The sequence below is a fragment of the Heptranchias perlo genome, chromosome 17 (assembly GCF_035084215.1).
Source record: "Heptranchias perlo isolate sHepPer1 chromosome 17, sHepPer1.hap1, whole genome shotgun sequence".
In the NCBI taxonomy this organism is placed as follows: Eukaryota; Metazoa; Chordata; class Chondrichthyes; order Hexanchiformes; family Hexanchidae; genus Heptranchias; species Heptranchias perlo.
The window spans coordinates 13477615-13496737 of record NC_090341.1 but is presented as its reverse complement, the minus strand read 5'-3'; the positions used below and the strand labels follow the sequence as shown (position 1 = coordinate 13496737).

General features: G+C 45.6%; 1 protein-coding gene across 1 annotated transcript in view; it reads left to right on the top strand.

Moving 5' to 3' along the window:
- The window catches only part of LOC137334066 (copine-9-like), a 346820-nt gene that overhangs the window by 108718 nt on the left and 218979 nt on the right, over positions 1-19123 (top strand). Inside the window, exon 5 of the mRNA XM_067998520.1 lies at positions 17206-17309. Coding sequence (XP_067854621.1) covers positions 17206-17309 — 104 coding nt within the window. The remainder of the gene's footprint in view (positions 1-17205; positions 17310-19123) is intronic.

Sequence of the window (19123 nt, the reverse complement as noted above, 5' to 3'; positions counted from 1 at the left end):
AAAAGCTATTTCCTCTGAGACCATAATCTTAAAATTAGAGTTAGGCCATGTAGGAGTGAAATCAGGAAGCACTTTTTCACACAAGGGTTGTGGAAATCTGGAACACTCTACCTCAAAAGACTGGATGCTGGGTTAATTGAAATCTTCAAGACTGAGATTGATAGATTTTTGTTAGGTAAGGGTATCTAGGGATATTGAGCAATGGCAGGTAAATGTAATTGAGGTGCAGATCAGCCATGATCTAAGTGAATGGTGGAAGAGGCTTGAGGGGCTGAATGGCCTACTCTTGTTACTTTGTAACAGTGCATGCAAATTCGGTCAAAGCAGTCAAAACAGAAATTCAGTGATTGCTGATTCAATCGGGAGTGAAGGGAAATGGGCACGGCATCAAGGAGTCGAGACAGGTCTGAGCGGATCCTGCATGCAAAAATAAATGACAGGGTGTGATGGATAGATTGAATGAGCTCGTCTTGTTCCTACCCTCATATACTTACTAGTCAGTAGAATTTTCGTGTTCCATTAAATTACTTTTCGGTCTCAGAATCTCAGAATAGTTGGTTTCTCAGATTTAATAGATAAGATCTTCGGTGAAACTGAAGAGAAATCTTTACCTTCCCCCATCAGCAAGCAGGGAGTCATAATGTGTGTGCAGTGGAATGTGCATTGGAGGCTGTGCAATCTCCCTTACTGTGTAATTACTCCGTGTTCCTGCAATTAAACATTATTAAGATTCTGACAAAACTTAGCAATTTATGACATTAATATTGAAATGCTTTTTTAGGGGGAGCTAGCCCAGTTCAAGTGTGATTATATTTATTACCAGTTAATTCAGTTCTTTCCTTGTTGTAAGTAACTTGTGACAATATGGTCCTGATTTTAATGGGGGGTGGGGGGTGGGGAGGGCGTGGTATGGTCCGTGTGAGCCTCAAAGTGGGCTGGGCTCTCTAGGATTCCGAGGATGCGGAGGCCCGGCCGATCTTTACAGCCGGGTCTCATTATCATAACTTCCATCAGAGTCCAGTCCAGATGCACTACCTGGTCAGCGGGCGGGAGCAGAAGATCGCAGGTAGGATACCGCAACCAGGGACCTGCAGGATCAGTCCCTGGCAGTCAGGTAAGTGGTAAGGGGGAGGGGGGGGGGGGGAAGGGGAGGGGAGTGAAGGCGATCGGGGGAGGGGGGGAAGGCCGGGGTAAGGGAGGCTCAAGACTTCCTTGTGAGGCCCACTCCTGCCCCTCCTGGCCCACAAGGAAACCTAAGAAAAATTCAAACTTACCTGCCTGGGCCTCTTCTGGCCGACGATTCCCCTCCCGACAGGTTTGGCCTGACGGAGAAGCCATCACTGCTCCACTACTCAAGCCTCAGACTAAAATAGCAGATCGGGTCCCAATAATGTCATCTGCATATTTAAACAAGACCTGTTTAAATATGCAGACCTGAGCAGGCTTGGGACGAGTGACCTAATCACCTGGGTTAATATTCGGGCCCAACAGCGGGATTGGAGGGGGTAAGTTGTTCCCCTCATTTTAACTGCCCCCTACCTGGTTTCTGCCAGGCTGGGGGAGGGGAGGGGCGATTAAAATCGGGGCCAGACTATGTCCCAAATACCACGGGCATCAGACAGAATATGCTGAAAGAATGTAGTTTCAGTGGCCCGTAAATTGCTCCGAGCTGTGAACCAATAGTGGTCGCCGTTCATTTAAAATCATCCTCTGTTACCATATTCTTTTTGGCAGCAACTTCCTTGAACTACAAGTTTAAACAACATCAGCGTTCTTTCCCGGGCTGTGTGAGTGGTGAAAGGATCGCTAAGGCCCCATAACCAATCATCTTGACGCATGCCACGCTGTGAGAACCAGGGAGTGCAGTTCATTCACAAACCTCCCAAACTAAAAACCCAGTTGTGCCCAATAAGGTATTATAAAATGACATAGAGAAAGCGAAATAAAGAATGGATAAGATTAAAAGAGTGAGATAAAAGAGATAGAAGGAAAAAGTAAAAAAAAAGTTTTAAATTTTTAATTTTTAAAATTTAAAAAAAAATTCCAAGAAGTATTAAAATCAGGAGTAATGAGACTTCACATTTTTAAAAGTTAAATTTTAGTGCCGGAGAGGTTGTTGGAGTCGTTAAGACTTAGCACGCTGTTAAAACTTAGTTTAGACTTTAAAAACTGAGCCTACCTGTTTTGTGGCGAGATTAGTTCGTTTCAAGCTGGGCAGGAGAGCAAGCTGGCGCTCATCTGTTGATTCCATTGATTGCAGCTGGTGATATCCCTTTAAGGCGAAGCTGTCACATCACTGGCGAACCAGGAAGAGCAAGTTCCGAATTTCTGCATTTAATTGCGCATGTGCAGTCGCCAGATCTTGCTCTTCAATTTCGCCCTTAATAACAGCGAACGCTGTTGAGTTCACCGTTATTTTGAAAGCATTTTCTGGGCCAATAAATAATTGTTATTTAAGTACTAAAATTAAAATTTTTAAAGATTGTAAGATTGCCATCAGTTTTGATGACATCAGCTGACTTATAGGAGTTACTGAGTCCAGAAGGGCATGAATTAATGTAAATGGGGATCCAGTTATTAACCCACAGGGCGCTTTCAAATGTGTATGCATGTTAACACAATTCCCTTGCACTGTCAGAATGACTGACTCTTCCCAACCTGTGCATCAATGTTATCACCAACACTCAGCAAGATCAATAGAAACGGATAGAAGTGTAGTAAAAGGATATTAAAGTTAATCAAAATTCTTAGTAGTGGTTTTTAAAAGAAGCCCTCAGGAAGGTACTGAGTTAGCTGACCTCAGACAGTTTTAAACAATTTTACAACACCAAGTTATAGTCCAGCAATTTTATTTTAAATTCACAAGCTTTCGGAGATTTTCTCCTTCCTCAGGCAAATGTTTCAAGACAGTTTAGTGGTGGAGCATTATAATTGGCCTCAGTCCCTGGGCTAGGGAGGGGAAGAATCAGCCATGGTTCCCAATCCCCATCACTGCTGGAAAATGGGATTTTGTGGGTGTTGGGTGAGGAAAGATGTGGGCTTAGCTGTGATGATGCCTAGCTTCCCCCCATTCGGTTGAATAGCTTGTTGACGCAGCGGGAGATTTCCTCTGATCGCTAGCTGTTGGCTACATCTTAAACAAAGCAGGAAAATGTCATGTTTTCTATCTGCAGTAAAATCGTTAAAGTGTTCAGGGGAAATAGAAATAGTGATCAGAGGTAATCCTCCTTCATTTTTTTTCAAACTCAAGCATGAGAAATGGCCAATCAACCCATCAAAGCAAGTACCACCAGTGTCCTAAGATGACGACCAGCCCCTTGAGCGAAGTATCGTAGGCTGCTGGCATCTGTGGAATTGTACCCAGTATGAGTCATTACCCTAAGTAAAGAGGTGGGATGGGGGGAAGCAGAGAAAGAGTGAGGTCTTAATGGAGAGGGGCCAAGATGACAAATAGTCATGCTAAGACCCACATAACAGAACAAGGTGGATGGGCTGAATGAATGAGCGAACACTTATGCGAGACTAATAGTTTCAATTGTTAAATTATTCAGAGATGTTTCAAGACATCCATTTGTAGCGCAACTTCCATTCCAACCTCCTTCTCTGTTAAAATGCTTTTCATAAAACATTAAACTTGCTTCATCGCAAACACACAATTATTAAATGCACTCCATTACCGCAGCACTCACTGAACTTTGTGCCTTATCGCTACTAGTGTGCTGTATCCAAGAAGTTGTATTTTGTTACCAACAATCAACTCATTTCACCTGTAATAGGACCTGAAAACACTGAACCCTATGAAATGTTCCTGATGTGTGAAAGCACATTGAGATTGCCGTGTGCACTCAGAAAAAAAGTGTTACTCCTGTGTGTGAGGAGTATAAATTAGTGTTTTGCGGCTCGTTAAATTAGTGTTTGCGGTCCTTTTGTAGCCTCTTCCCCTCATTGTTTATTAATTGGATAGAGTCAGACAGAAAGGTTCCTGTGGCGTTCGCTGTTAGTTCAGCGCGTTGTAGTTAAGTGGGAAATGGACTGTACGACTTAAATATGTTAGATTGTTACAGATTTAATGAATGGTATAACTGTGTGTAATTGCTATTGGAAGTGGCAATTCAATATCATATAAATTGCAAATTTGTTACAGTAAAGTTGTTAATGGATTTCGCTAAATCAACATAAATGTAATTAAAACTGAGGGGCTCAGAGAGCATCAGTGCTCACAGATAGGCTAGCAGTACTGTGTTTCAGGGGCTACAGATCTTTTTTTAATGATTTATTTTGAGTGAATTTTTTGCCTGTCGATGGAAAACTCACCCCTTCCGGGCTCCGAGTATCAGCATCTGGCACTCACTGGTAGGGTATAACTCAATTGTATGCAGAGTATAATTCCCTCTACTTTGCCCCAACAATATGTCTTAATCCCAATCTCAAAAAAACATCCACTACTGCACCAATGAGACATGCGTTTGGGTTATCTTTATTTTGTCATATCTGCCAGAATTTCCATTGGAAAATGGGGCTGCAAAACTTTTAGTGGAAGTCAGCAATTTGGGTCCATCCAGAAAAGAGAATAACATATTGCTTCAGGGAAGAAGAGTCGGGCAAATTAATAGTTTGACAATAGAATTATAAAATAAAGTCATAGGATTTCACAGCACAGAAGGAGGCCAAACGGCTCAGCATGCCTGTGCTGGCCAATTTAGTTGGCTCTCTGAGTGAGCTTTTCACTTAGCACCATTCCCTTACCCTTTCCCCACCTCTCCCTAATTACAACCATTTTTAAAAATTGCAATATTGTAACCAATAGCCTGCTAGGAAGAGGTGTATCCTACAATGGCTAGAGATCACAGTGCTCCACAATAATGCTTAATTTACAGTCTAATGGCAACATAATATATAAAAATGAGATAGAGTATAATTATATTGATATTTGTACAATGCTATTGGAATGAATTAATATTATAATTACTCAGTTATTAATGTAGTATTAAAGGAGCGATTCCCATGTAGTCATTCATTTTAAATATAAGGAAAGGCCCTTCTGGTACTTCATGGGTTTGCTAAACTTTGAAAATGTGTTAGAAATTGCTTTGATAGTTTAATGTATCTTAATGAAAGCCTCCGGAAAGTGCTGCATGAGTATCTTAGTGAGAACAGAGAATTGATTAAAGCACTGTGACTTTGGAGAAGGATTTTAGCAACCAGATGGAAAGATCCAATTTACAGAGGATAGTTTTTCTAGGAAATTTACATTCATTTTGTTATATTTTTAATTGATATAGTTGCATTTGTCTACCACCTTTCACACCCGTAGGACGTCCCAAAGTGCCTATCAGCCAATGAAATGTTTTGAAGTGTAGTCACTGTTGTAATGTAGGCAAACACAGCAGCCAATTTGCAAAGAGCAAGGTCCCAAACACAATAATAATCTTTTATCAGTGGCCTTGGTTGAGGGATAAATGTTGGCAAGAATCCATCCTCACACGCACACACACACGCAAACAGACACGCACACACACACGCAAACAGACACGCACACACACACGCAAACAGACACGCACACACACACGCAAACAGACACGCACACACACACGCAAACAGACACACACATACACACGGCTGTTGCCAGAATGTCTAGTAGCCAGTATGCATCCACAATATAGCCACATGGATTATGAAGAAATAGTAGCTAAATAGGTAAATAAAAGCTTTATGTTGAATAGAGGCAGAATTTTTAATATTATTTGTTCTCAGGATGTGGGTGATGCTGGCAAAACCGCATTTATTGCCCATCTTTAGTTGACCTGAGAAGATGGTTGTGAGACCTTTCCTTGAACTGTTGCACACACGGACGTGCTGTTAGAGGTTGCAGGATGGGGGTGCTGTTAGAGATTGCAGAGATGGGGGTGCTGTTAGAGGTTGCAGGATGGGGGTGCTGTTAGAGATTGCAGAGATGGGGGTGCTGTTAGAGATTGCAGAGATGGGGGTGCTGTTAGAGGTTGCAGGATGGGGGTGCTGTTAGAGATTGCAGGGATGGAGGTGCTGTTATAGATTGCAGAGATGGGGGTGCTGTTAGAGATTGCAGAGATGGGAGAGCCGTTAGAGATTGCAGAGATGGGGGTGCTGTTAGAGATTGCAGAGATGGGGGTGCTGTTAGAGATTGCAGAGATGGGAGAGCCGTTAGAGATTGCAGAGATGGGGGTGCTGTTAGAGATTGCAGAGATGGGGGTGCTGTAAGAGATTGCAGAGATGGGAGAGCCGTTAGAGATTGCAGAGATGGGGGTGCTGTTAGAGATTGCAGAGATGGGAGAGCCGTTAGAGATTGCAGAGATGGGGGGTGCTGTTAGAGATTGCAGAGATGGGGGTGCTGTTAGAGATTGCAGAGATGGGGGTGCTGTTAGAGATTGCAGAGATGGGGGTGCTGTTAGAGATTGCAGAGATGGGGGTGCTGTTAGAGATTGCAGAGATGGGGGTGCTGTTAGAGATTGCAGAGATCGGGGTGCTGTTAGAGATTGCAGAGATGGGGGTGCTGTTAGAGATTGCAGGGATGGAGGTGCTGTTATAGATTGCAGAAATGGGGGTGCTGTTGGAGATTGCAGGGATGGAGGTGCTGTTAGAGATTGCAGGGATGGGGGTGCTGTTATAGATTGCAGAGATGGGGGTGCTGTTGGAGATTGCAGAGATGGGGGTGCTGTTAGAGATTGCAGAGATGGGGGTGGTGTTAGAGATTGCAGAGATAGGGGTGCTGTTAGAGATTGCAGGGATGGAGGTGCTGTTAGAGATTGCAGGGATGGGAGTGCTGTTAGAGATTGCAGAGATAGGGGTGCTGTTAGAGATTGCAGGGATGGAGGTGCTGTTAGAGATTGCAGGGATGGGGGTGCTGTTAAGGTGACTTTGACGAATTGCTAAAGTGCATCCTATAGATCGTACATACTGCAGCCACATGTGTCATGGTCAACCCAGTGTTACTGTACACTAATCATTTTGCAAGATTTTACGTTTACATTTCCCAGCTCTTTATAATTTTATATGCCATGACAACAGACCCCACCCACTGCAGAATGTTGCATTTGCCGGCAAGAAAGTGGGTAGGCAACCTGATCTCAGCCCTCCAGTATTTCCATTCTGTAACCACCCTCTTGGAGATGAGTTACCTGTGAGAAAGCCTAAAATTGATTTCCCTGCAATTTCCCCCATGGGGACGATTTTGGCATTTGCGTGCTGCCAGATTGACTGAGATTAGGAACTCTCCAGATACAGATTCAAGCCTTGCCATTTAGTGGTGCTGTTCTATTGGATCACTAATGTGTTGAATGTAAATGGCCTGGTTGCATGGTTACATGGATGTTGGTTGGAGGGTTACATCTCTGGTTTGATTTATTCTTTTGCATCACTTTGACTCAAAAGACTGGATTTAAATTTCATTTGTGCTCCCCTCCCCCCCTTTTTTGTAAGCAAGGTATGTGGTGTGTTTCTACACAATCTTTATATATGCACTTAGAAATATCTGTCCACAGGAGATGCATTCTACCCCTATCTTGTTCCTGGCTATCAGTCTCAGCACTTCAATAGTAATTCATGGGGTGAAGCATTTTGAGACATGATAAAGCAATATATAAATGCAAATGTTATTATGTTTTATTGCTAAAACTGGCTCATGCCTAGATAATTAGGTTGATAAGTTGGTGCTGAGTTCACCCATGTCCTCCCACACAGAGAGTAATGATGCATTAGTGCTCCACCACCATAAGGCACAATGTTATTGGACCACCAGTGCTCTGTAGTGTAATTCCTTCTTTAATTCCACCGTTGAATTGTGAAGCTAGTTCCCCCAGTAACAGACCTCCTGCCTCTTATTGCAGGAGTGGAGGGCACTGCTGTCCATTCTCTTGGTACTCAGACCTCTTACCTAACACAACAGCCTCATTGAGAATCCCTATAAAAACTTAAAAAGAAAGCACAGAACTGGAGCAATAAAATGGGAGGAGGAGGGATAGATGGGGGTCACCTCCAGAGTTCAGAAAAAACATTGAACAAAATGCAGTGTTTAAAAAAAAATCAGGTTACGTTAAGTGTGTGTGTGTGTCAATAAAATCATTTGTGTGCTGGTGAAACAGACAGCACCAGACGGAATGGTGTAGACTAAACATGTGAGTCATTTATGTGTAGTGCTTTCATAAATAGCTTTTGAGTAACTGTGCCTGTTCTGAGTTACTGAACACAGCCGCTCTTAAGTGAAAACTGGTTGAAGATCCCCAAATTATGGTCTGTCTACAAATAATTGTTTACTCCCTTTAACTGGCGCATTTCCTCCTACATTAGATACTTCGTCCTATCCGTTGCCTTCATCTCTATGATGTGCTGCACAGTCCTGTTACTTCTTCGTGCCAAAGCAATTTATTTATTTTCTCCGTTGCCCATATCTCCCAGTGGCTGACATCTTATGACAGCTTGGGAATACAACCTGATTCTCAGCCTCCCTCAATGCTGCTGTGCTTCCAACTATTACTAGGTGCACAGGAGCAGACTTGGAAGTGATTCTCTTTATCATTTCTGCACCACCTGGTAGGGAATTCTCTGGCCCCCGCTTCGATCCTCCCTCTTCTATTGCAGCTGAGATCAGCAGATTTGCTGTGTGAGCGTGCAGGGGGCCGATTCCACATATACCAGTCCATGGCATAGTACACTGAAGTTCTCATTGCATCACTGTACTAGCTTTGACTTCTGATATTTGGATAATCCACTTAACTGCATTCACGTTAAAAATATAAAACCGCTTATGCTTTAGAAAATCTGTCACAACAGTTGGCAAGAAATGTGTGGCAGAGATTCTCAATAATATTTCTCGGTAAGTGAGTGCTTGTGTTAAATGGGCTATTCACTCAACAAGCTGTATTACAAAGAGAAAGAAAAATATGTTTAAGGCATATTACTAACTTTTAGTGAAAAGAGTTTTGTCTTTTTGTGATAAGAGTATCAAGCTTTGCACTTTTTTAGGGCTGAAATGCCTGGGGATTGGAACACATTTTATCATGACTGCCGGAGGGAGGAGGGGAAGTAGGATGTGTCTAGTCATGATTCTCCAGGCATCATGGGTGTGGAGCAGGCTTGATGGATTAGCTGGTCTTTTCCTGTCCATCATTTTCGTAGGTTCGTATGTTTCACCCAATGCAACATCAAGATCTTTGGTAAGGTGTAGCATGGGTTAGATATAGAGTGGAGCTCCCTTTAGTCTGCTCCATCAAGCACTCGCAGGTCAGACATAACATAGGACAGATATACAAGTAACCACATCCAGGTATCCTATTTACAATTTATATTAATGACTTAGATTTAGGGTCCGAGTGTAATATATACAAAGCTAGGTGGCAAAGCAAGTTGTGAGGAGGACACAAGGGGCCTGATTTTTGCAGGGGTGCGGGTTCCCGGCGGATGGGCAAGCGGGCGCGTGGGTAACGCGCCCGGTGAAATTAGTGGGTTTCCCGCGCAATCGTAGCAGGCAACCCACTAATTGGATTCACTTACCTGCTCCTCCGGGTTCCCCGCTGCTGATCTGCACGTCGGGCGGGCTGCGCATGCGCAGTAAGATCTGTCAGCTGGAGGCGCTCTATTTAAAGGGGCAGTCCTCCACTGACAGATGCTGCAACCAATAGCAAAGATGACTGCATGGAGCAGCCCAGGGGGAAGGCTGCTCCCAGTTTAATGATGCCTCACCCCAGGTATCAATACATGGGGTGAGGAGGAGGGGCAGGACAGAGATCTTCCACCCGGTGGGCGGGAGGAAGCGGCCCGCCTCCGCCACCAGGAAGGCCAGGCTCGAGGTGGCAGAGGGGGTCACCTGCGCCACCAACATATCGCCCACCTGCACACAGTGCAGGAGGCGGTCCAATGACCTCAGTAGGTCAGCCAAAGTGAGTACACGTAGTCTTTCCCCTACACTCCGTCTGCCACATCACTGCCCCCACCCCACATCTCCTTCGGCACTGCCAACACTACTCTGTCACATCACCCCTCATACCCACTCAAACCCCATCCTCATCTTACCTGCACCTACTCACCTCGCCAGTACTCACCCCGCCACTACCACTCAACCCAATCCTCATACAATCTCATGGCTCTATCCCATACTCACCCTCTCGTGCATCTCTCTCACGGCCAGCCTCAGTCAACCTGCCACCACCTGTGCTGCAGCCACAGGGCATGCATCACATATGTGCAGTAGGCAGCGTAAGGCAAACATGTCGTGAGCATGAAGGGGATGCACAAGGGTGTTTGAGGGTTTGTCATGGTTGTTACTTATATTGAATTTAAGAACAACTCACATCACACATTATATTGGCACCACTACTGCCATGTCTTCGCGAATCCTGTCCGGTTTGTGCAATAATGCCCGCTCCTGGGTATCACTATGAGGACCCACCACTGAGGCCACCCATTGTGTCACTGCAGACTGGGTATAGGTGTATTTGCAGGGCTCTTCTGCGCAGACGACTGAGAGACATCGGCGATGTCCCCGGTTGCACCCTGGAAGGCTGTGGAGGAGAAGTTCGGGAGGGCAGTGGTGACTTTGACAGCGACAGGTAGGAAGATGGTGCACGGGCCAGCCGGGAGCAGCTCGGCATGAAAGAGGCTGCAGATGTCCACGGCTACATGTCGAGTGACTCTGAGCCTCCGTGTGCACTGCTGCTCAGAGAAGTCCAGGAGGCTGAGCCTCGGTCTGTGGAACCTGTGGCGAGGGTAGTGCCCCCTGCGACGCATCTCTCTCTGCGGTTCCCCTCCCTCCTGCTGTACAGGTGGATGTGTCACAGCACTGTGTTGTGGAGCTCCATGTGTCAGAGGTGGACGGCGAGGCTGGTGATGCTGTTCGCCCTCCGAGGAGGTCATGACTGCAGCTATGGCGGCCCCCATCCGCAAGATGTACATCTGAGGGGGTCCGCAAGGTAGGTACATGTCTCCGGACCCCGGGGTAAGTGTGCAGGTTGATGACTTTGACCGTCAGGAGGAGGGTGGTGGAGGCCAAACTTTGTCCCAAGTGACAGAGTGTCCTCCTGCAATGAGTGAGGGTCTCCCCCCCCCCCCCCCACCCCCGCACCTGTCAAATGGACCTTTGCAGCTGCCACAGGCTGACAGCTGCAACACGTCCATTCGAGCTGGGAGTGTTTCCCCCAGTGTGGGAAACAGTCCCATGTTGATCAAAAATCACACACAGTCCCTTAATCAGGTCAGTCAATGACCTGAAATACCAAACTAAATATTGTCAAGTGGCATCCCGCTGGCTTTAATTGCCTGCGGGATTCCCACCAGCGGGAGCTGCGCGCGCACGCCGGCGCGTCAGCGGGGAACCCGGAAGTGGGCGGGATCGAGGCGCGATCCGGTCCCGCTCCTGGATTTCGTGATTTTCGGGGCCCCCCCGCCGAGAACGCACCCGATAGCGGGTGCTAAAATCGAGCCCAAGGAGTCTGCATAGGGCTATAGACAGATTAAGTGAGTGGGCAAGAAGGTGGCAGATGAAGTATAATGTGGGGAAATGTGAAGTTATTTTAAAACGCTGGTAAGGCCACAGCTGGAGTATTGTGCACAGTTTTGGCCACCACATTACAGGAAGGACGTGATTGCTCTGGAGAGAGTGCAGAGAAGATTTACAAGAATGTTGCCACGGCTTGAAAATTGCAGCTATGAGCAGAGATTGGATAGGCTGGGGTTGTTTTCCTTGGAGCAGAGGAGGCTGAGGAGTGACTTGATTGAGGTGTACAAAATTATGGGAGGCCCAGATAAAGAAGACAGGAAGTACCTGTTTCCCTCAGCGGAGAGTTCAAGAACTAGAGGACATAGATTTAAGCTGATTGGCAGAAGAATTAGAGGGGACATGAGGAAAACCTTTTTACCCAGAGGGTGGTGGGTGTATGGAATTCACTGCCCGAATTGGTGGTAGAGGCAGGGACCCTCAACTCTTTTAAAAAGTACCTGGACCTGCACCTAAAGTGCTGTAAGCTGCAGGGCTACGGACCGGGTGCTGGAAGGTGGGATTAGAATGGGCACCTGGTTGTTCTTCGAGCCGGCGCGGACACGATGGGCCGAATGGCCCCCTTCTGTGCTGTATCTTTTCTATGGTTCTATGGTTATTCAGCTTGGTAGGAAGAATAGAAAAACAGAATATTGTTTAAATGGTGAGAAACTATTAAATACTGGTGTTCAGAGAGACTTGGTTGTCCTCGTACAAGAAACACAAAAAGTTAGTGTGCAGGTACATTAGGCAATTAGGAAAGCAAATGGCATGTTGGCCTTTATTGCAAGGGGGTTGGAGTACAAGAAGTCTTACAGGAAGTCTTACTACAGTTGTACAGGGCTTTAGTGAGACCTCACCTGGAGTACTGCATACAGTTTTGGTCTCCTTATCTAAGGAAGGATATACTTGCCTTGGAGGCGGTGCAACGAAGGTTCACTAGGCTAATTCCTGGGATGAGAGGGTTGTCCTTTGAAGAGAGGTTGAGTAGAATGGGCCTATACTCCCTGGAGTTTAGAAAAATGAGAGGTGATCTCATTGAAACATATAAGATTATGACGGGGCTTGACAGGGTAGATGCTGAGAGGTTGTTTCCCTGGAGAGTCTAGAATTAGGGAGCATAGTCACAAGGTAAGAGGTCGGCCATTCAAGACTGAGTTGAGGAGGAATTTCTTCATGCAGAGGGTTGTGAACCTTTGGAATTCTCTACCCCAGAGGGCTGTGGAAGCTGAGTCATATTCAAGACTGAGATAGATAGATTTTTGGACTCTAGGGAAATCAAGGGATATGGGGATTGGGCGGGAAAGTGGAGTTGAGGTCAAAGATCTTATTGAATGGCGGAGCAGTCTCGAGGGGCCGTATGGCCTACTCCTGCTGTTATTTCTTATGTTCTTATGTATCACTTTGAATGCAGGATAAGGGATCTCTACTCTGCCCTAACGATGTATATTAATCACAATATTAGAAGAGCAGCTCCTATTGCATTGATGTGACATTGACCTCATTCAGCCTACTCGTGACCTCTCTGGTTGAAACTGCAGGATTGTTTTTAACTCGGGGCAAGATTGGTGCGTGGGGAGCCAGAAATGGGCGGTACACCTGGAAGTCTCAACGCTTGAGAGACCTGGACGATTTTAACCTCCGGGCCTCATTTTAACATCTGAAATTGATCTCCTGCTCAAAGCTGGCGGGAATGACATCAAGGCCGGTGGGCGGGAGCGGGAATTGGGGCAGGAAGCGGCTGACGCAGGGCAGCCAAGGAAATGGTCCCTGACATAACGTAAATAATTGGTGGGTTGGGGGGGGGGTTCCAAAAAGATGGCGTAGTAGGGAGCGCTGGGGTAGGGAGGCCCAAGGATTCCTTCCAGGACTCAGAGGAGCATTCCTGCTTCTCTTAGCCCCCAAGGAATCGTCCCAAAGAATAAAAATTGTCACCTACCTTGGTCCTTCTGGCCACTCTCCTGCATCCTGCCAGGTTTCTCTGGTGGGCTTGACATGTTGGGCCTCCCCCGAGTACGCGTTAAAATCATGTCACGGTGCTAATTCTAACCTTTCCCACGGACTGTTCCACCAGGTGCGGGAGTGGGGGCTGGGAGGGTGTAAATTGACCCCTGCAGCGTTAGTGTCAATTGGTGTAGAAGTATGGGTGATTTAGTGTCTAGTAACATGTACTAGATTGAAAGTTATGGCAAATAGGGCAGAGCAATGGAATTAAATATCAGGGGAATGGGACTAAAGAGCAGAGGAATGGGATTAGAGTAACCAGCTACAGCGAAAGAGCTAGCACCAACACAAGCGTAATGGGCCAAATGGTCTCTTTTGGTACTTGGAATGAATTCTTTCATTCTATGAAAATCAAGTATCAGTAGCAATACCTCTTGGCAAAAGCATGGTGTTACATGAAACTTCTCACTGCTATTCAGGGCTGGGAAATTCCCAGAGCCATGGAATGATAGGATGTTGAAATTGTGAAGACTGGAATTGCTAGAATTTTATTAGGTAAAGGTATCAAGGGAAATGGAGCAAAGGCAGGTAAGTGGAGTTGAGGTACAGATCAGCCATGATCTAATAGGATGGTGCAACAGGCTCGAGGGGCTGAATGGCCTACTCATAGAATCATAGAATCATAGAAGTTACAACATGGAAACAGGCCCTTCGGCCCAACATGTCCATGTCGCCCAGTTTATACCACTATGCTAGTCCCAATTGCCTGCACTTGGCCCATATCCCTCTATACCCATCTTACCCATGTAACTGTCCAAATGCTTTTTAAAAGACAAAATTGTACCCGCCTCTACTACTACCTCTGGCAGCTCGTTCCAGACACTCACCACCCTTTGAGTGAAAAAATTGCCCCTCTGGACCCTTTTGTATCTCTCCCCTCTCACCTTAAATCTGTGCCCCCTCGTTATAGACTCCCCTACCTTTGGGAAAAGATTTTGACTATTGACCTTATCGATGCCCCTCATTATTTTATAGACTTCTATAAGATCACCCCTTAACCTCCTACTCTCCAGGGAAAAAAGTCCCAGTCTGTCTAACCTCTCCCTGTAAGTCAAACCATCAAGTCCCGGTAGCATCCTAGTAAATCTTTTCTGCACTCTTTCTAGTTTAATAATATCCTTTCTATAATAGGGTGACCAGAACTGTACACAGTACTCCAAGTGTGGCCTCACCAATGCCCTGTACAACTTCAACAAGACATCCCAACTCCTGCATTCAATGTTCTGACCAATGAAACCAAGCATGCTGAATGCCTTCTTCACCACCCTATCCACCTGTGACTCCACTTTCAAGGAGCTATGAACCTGTACTCCCAGATCTCTTTGTTCTATAACTCTCCCCAACGCCCTACCATTAACGGAGTAGGTCCTGGCCCGATTCGATCTACCAAAATGCATCACCTCACATTTATCTAAATTAAACTCCATCTGCCATTCATCGGCCCACTGGCCCAATTTATCAAGATCCCGTTGCAATCCTAGATAACCTTCTTCACTGTCCACAATGCCACCAATCTTGGTCCTGTTCCTATGTAACTCGTATCCATGATTCCCAATGCAGTGAGTTACTAATTTCCTGCCATGTCATGCAGTGCTGTCAGAGAGGAGGAAATGGTACGTGAAATCCAGGGGGTGGAATTCCTCCTGCCAATAATTTTAGCAGCAAAGATGGGGTGAACACTGTAGACCGAGCCACCCGCTCTGCTGCACCTCCTAGTGGCCAGCTCAGGAGTGGCATTGAAAGAGGTCTGAGTGCAGGTTGCCTGTCCTCCCTGTCAGTTGGGAACGGTTCGTGATGAAAGATAGATAAAAAAATAGACTAAGCAAATTGAAATCAATACCGCTGAAACTGAGTACCCTGATTATGGTGGAGTTTTGTCAGCTGTGCCTCATTGCTGGTCTGGGAAGTTTTGTGATCCTGCAGGCTGGCTGATATTCAGTGCTGCAGGATCAGATTATATTTGTTATCTTAGACCATAAGAACATAAGAGATAGGAGCAGGAGTAGGCCATTCGGCCCCTCAAGCCTGCTCCACCATTTAATGAGATCATGGCTGATCTGATTTTTACCTCAACTCCACTCTCCTGCCCTTTCCCCATACCCTTTGACTCCCTTGCTGACCAAAAATTTGTCTAACTCAGCCTTGAATGTATTCAATGACTCAGCCTCCACAGCTTTTTGGGGTAAAGAATTCCAAAGATTCACGACCCTCTGGGAGAAGAAATTCCTCCTCATTTCCATCTTAAACGGGCGACCCCTTATTCTGAGACTATGCCCCCTAGTTTTAGATTTCCCCATGAGGGGTAACATCCTCTCAGCATCTACCCTATCGAGTCCCCTCAGAATCTTGTATGTTTCAATAAGATCTCCTCTCATTCTTCTAAACTCCAATGAATATAGACCCAACCTGTTCAATCTTTCCTCATAAGACAACCCTTCCATACCCGGAATCAACCTAGTGAATCTTCTCTGAACTGCCTCCAATGCAAGTATGTCCTTCCTTAAATAAGGGCACCAGAACTGTACGCAGTACTCCAGGTGTGGTCTCACCAGCACCCTGTACAGTTGTAGCATGACTTCCCTGCTTTTATACTCCATCCCCCTAGAAATAAAGGCCAATATTCCATTTGCCTTCCGGATTACTTGCTGCACCTGTATGTTGACTTTTTTGTGTTTCATGTACGAGGACACCCAGATCCCTCTGTACCGCAGCAACAGCTACATCTTGTCAAACCTGCAGATCCTCAACTAATTATTGAATAAAATTAACGTTTCACATCGCACTTGTGTGATGCAAACCCTCTTCCTCTCCTCTTCCATAGAAGGCAGAAGCTTAAGGAGAATCAAGCAGCGATGGCTGAATTACTAAAGAGAGCGTGTAACAGCACTGTGGGAGTACCTCCACCACACGGACTGCAACGGTTCAAGAAGAAGGCCCACCAACACCTTTTCTAGGGCAACGAGGGATGGGCAATAAATGCCCGCCTTGCCAGAGATGCCCGCATCCTGAGAATGAATTGAAAAAAATAGAAGTAGAGATCAGAACAGTCCCAGCTTCAATCGCTTTTCTGTGCCTGGGATCACAGATCTCAGTTGCCCTGTTAGTAAGGTTGCTGCAATTGGCATTTCCTAGGGAAAGGACAAACCAGACAGGGTATCACTCATGATTACTATTCAATGACCCCAGCTGGACAATGGGTGTATGTGGAATCGAGTGAAAGCAGAGTTAACCGTGGCTGTGTGGCCCTCCATGTTGATTTGCCTGTCTAGGTTGAGTCGGGTGTGTTCCTGGAAGGCGGCTGGGGCCTGTGGATTCATGGCACCAGCACAAATCAGAACCTTCGGGTAAGAAAGGGAGAACACTGGAGAGGGAAAAAAGAAATAAAGAAGCATCAGAAAAGAACATAATTCTAAACAAGGCTGGGGAATGGCATAAGATAGAAAGCAGAATGTCCGAAGCAGAACATTAATCAATAAACTATTACACCACATTGTTTCCAGGTCTGCTGAGCTCCATCTCTCACAACTAGTGAGATTCTGATTATCTGTCCATCTCCAAGAGCTTGAGACGCCTTTGAGTGTTTCATACCTTGAAGGCACTTGTTAACTGAGTGATAGCTGTGTGTTTCCAAAGCCCTCTGCAGATAAATTACTTTCTTCCATCTTTTTATTTCTCTTGTTTTTCCTTTCTTCTCCCAGTACGGAAGGACCGAAGTGATTGAAAACACATTGAACCCGGATTTTGTGCGCAAGTTTGTCCTGGATTACTTCTTTGAAGAGAAGCAGAATCTGCGTTTTGATGTGTGAGTAACAGTATTTCTTTCTGCCAGGTGCCACACTCTGCTCTCTGTGTCTTTGTGTAAGCCTAAATTACACTTAAAGCCAACGAATGAGAGTGAGGTCGTGCTTCAGGGCTTTTCCCTCCAGTCCTGCGTTGACTGAGTGGTGTACCAATGACATGTGGTCGTTGCATATTGTACTTTAAGGGGAAACGTCAGAATCCCAATGACTTCTATTTAATACAGACCCTCTAATGATTTAAAGACTCATAATCACGTCTCTGATGCGTATCTGAGGCCTCTGCCACCCTGAGTGTGAAGTAAAAGCCTACCGTTGCTTTAAAGAGAAAATCGATCTTTTCCTTCATTCACAACCAGTCCCCTTTGTTGAAAGAGCCATTTTTCTGATTTAATCATTGATAGCATCCCTAAGTTGTTGTCAAATAAAAGCCTGTCCACCTCCCTCTCTCCTCATAGACAGTAAGACTGATTTCAACTTTTGGCGGTGGTGGAAAATAGGCAGCAGTGGATCGGCCGCCCGTCATGCATCCTTCCTGAAGAAAATTGGACGGGGTGTATAAAGGGCAGATGATCCACTATCACCTATTTCCGCCACCACCTGGTTAAAAGCAGCTCTACAAATGTTGTTTTGCAAAGCCATTGGAATTGTGAAGGGGAAGTGGTCTGCTTTATTGGTATATGATACTTGGATGAGTTAGAACATAAGAATATAAGAAATAGGAGCAGGAGTAGGCCATATGGCCCCTTGAGCGTGCTCCGCCATTCAATAAGATCATGGCTGATCTTCTACTATAACTCCACTTTCCCGTCCTATCCCTTAGTGTCCAAAAATCTATCGATCTCGGTCTTGAATATACTCAACGACTGAGCATCCACAGCCCTCTGGGGTAGAGAATTCCAAAAATTCACGACCCACTGAGTGAAGAAATTTTTTCTCATCTCAGTCCTAAATGGCCGACCCCTTATCTTGAGACTATGGCCCCTACTTCTAGACTCTCTAGCCAGGGGAAACAGTCTCTCAATATCTATCCTGTCAAGCCCTCTAAGAATTTTATATGTTTCAATGAGATCACCTCTCATTCTTCTAAACTCCAGGGAATATAGGCCCATTCTGCTCAATGTCTCTTCATAGGACAACCCTCTCATGGAATCATAGAAAGATTACAGCTTGGAAGGAGGCCATTCGGCCCATTGAGTCCTGGCCAGCTCTATGCAAGAGCAATCCAACTAGTCTCACTCCCCTATCCTTTCCCCATAGCCCTGCAAATGTTTTCCTTTCAAGTACTTATCCAGTTCCCTTTTGAAGGCCATGATTGAATCTGCCTCCACCACCCCCTCGGGCAGTGCATTCCAGATTCTAACCACTCGCTGTGTAAAAAAGTTTTTCCTCATGTCACCTTTGGTTCTTTTGCCAATCACCTTAAATCTATGTCCTCTGGTCCTTGAACTTTCCACCAGTGGGAACAGCTTCTCTCTATCTACTCTATTTAGACCCTTCATGATTTTGAATACCTCTCTCAAATCTCCTCGCAACTGTCTCTGTTCCAAGGTGAACAACTCCAGCTTCTCCAGTCTATCCCTGTAACTAAAGTCCCTCATCCCTGGAATTATTCTAGTAAATCTCTTCTGCACCCAGGAATCAACCTAGCATCCCAGGAATCAATCTAGTGAACCTTCGTTGCACCCACTCTAAGGCAAGTATATCTTTCCTTGTGTAAGGAGACCAAAACTGTACACAGTACTCCAGGTGTGGTCTCACCAGAGCCATATATAATTTCAGCAAGACCTTCTTACTCATATATTCCAACCCTCTTGCA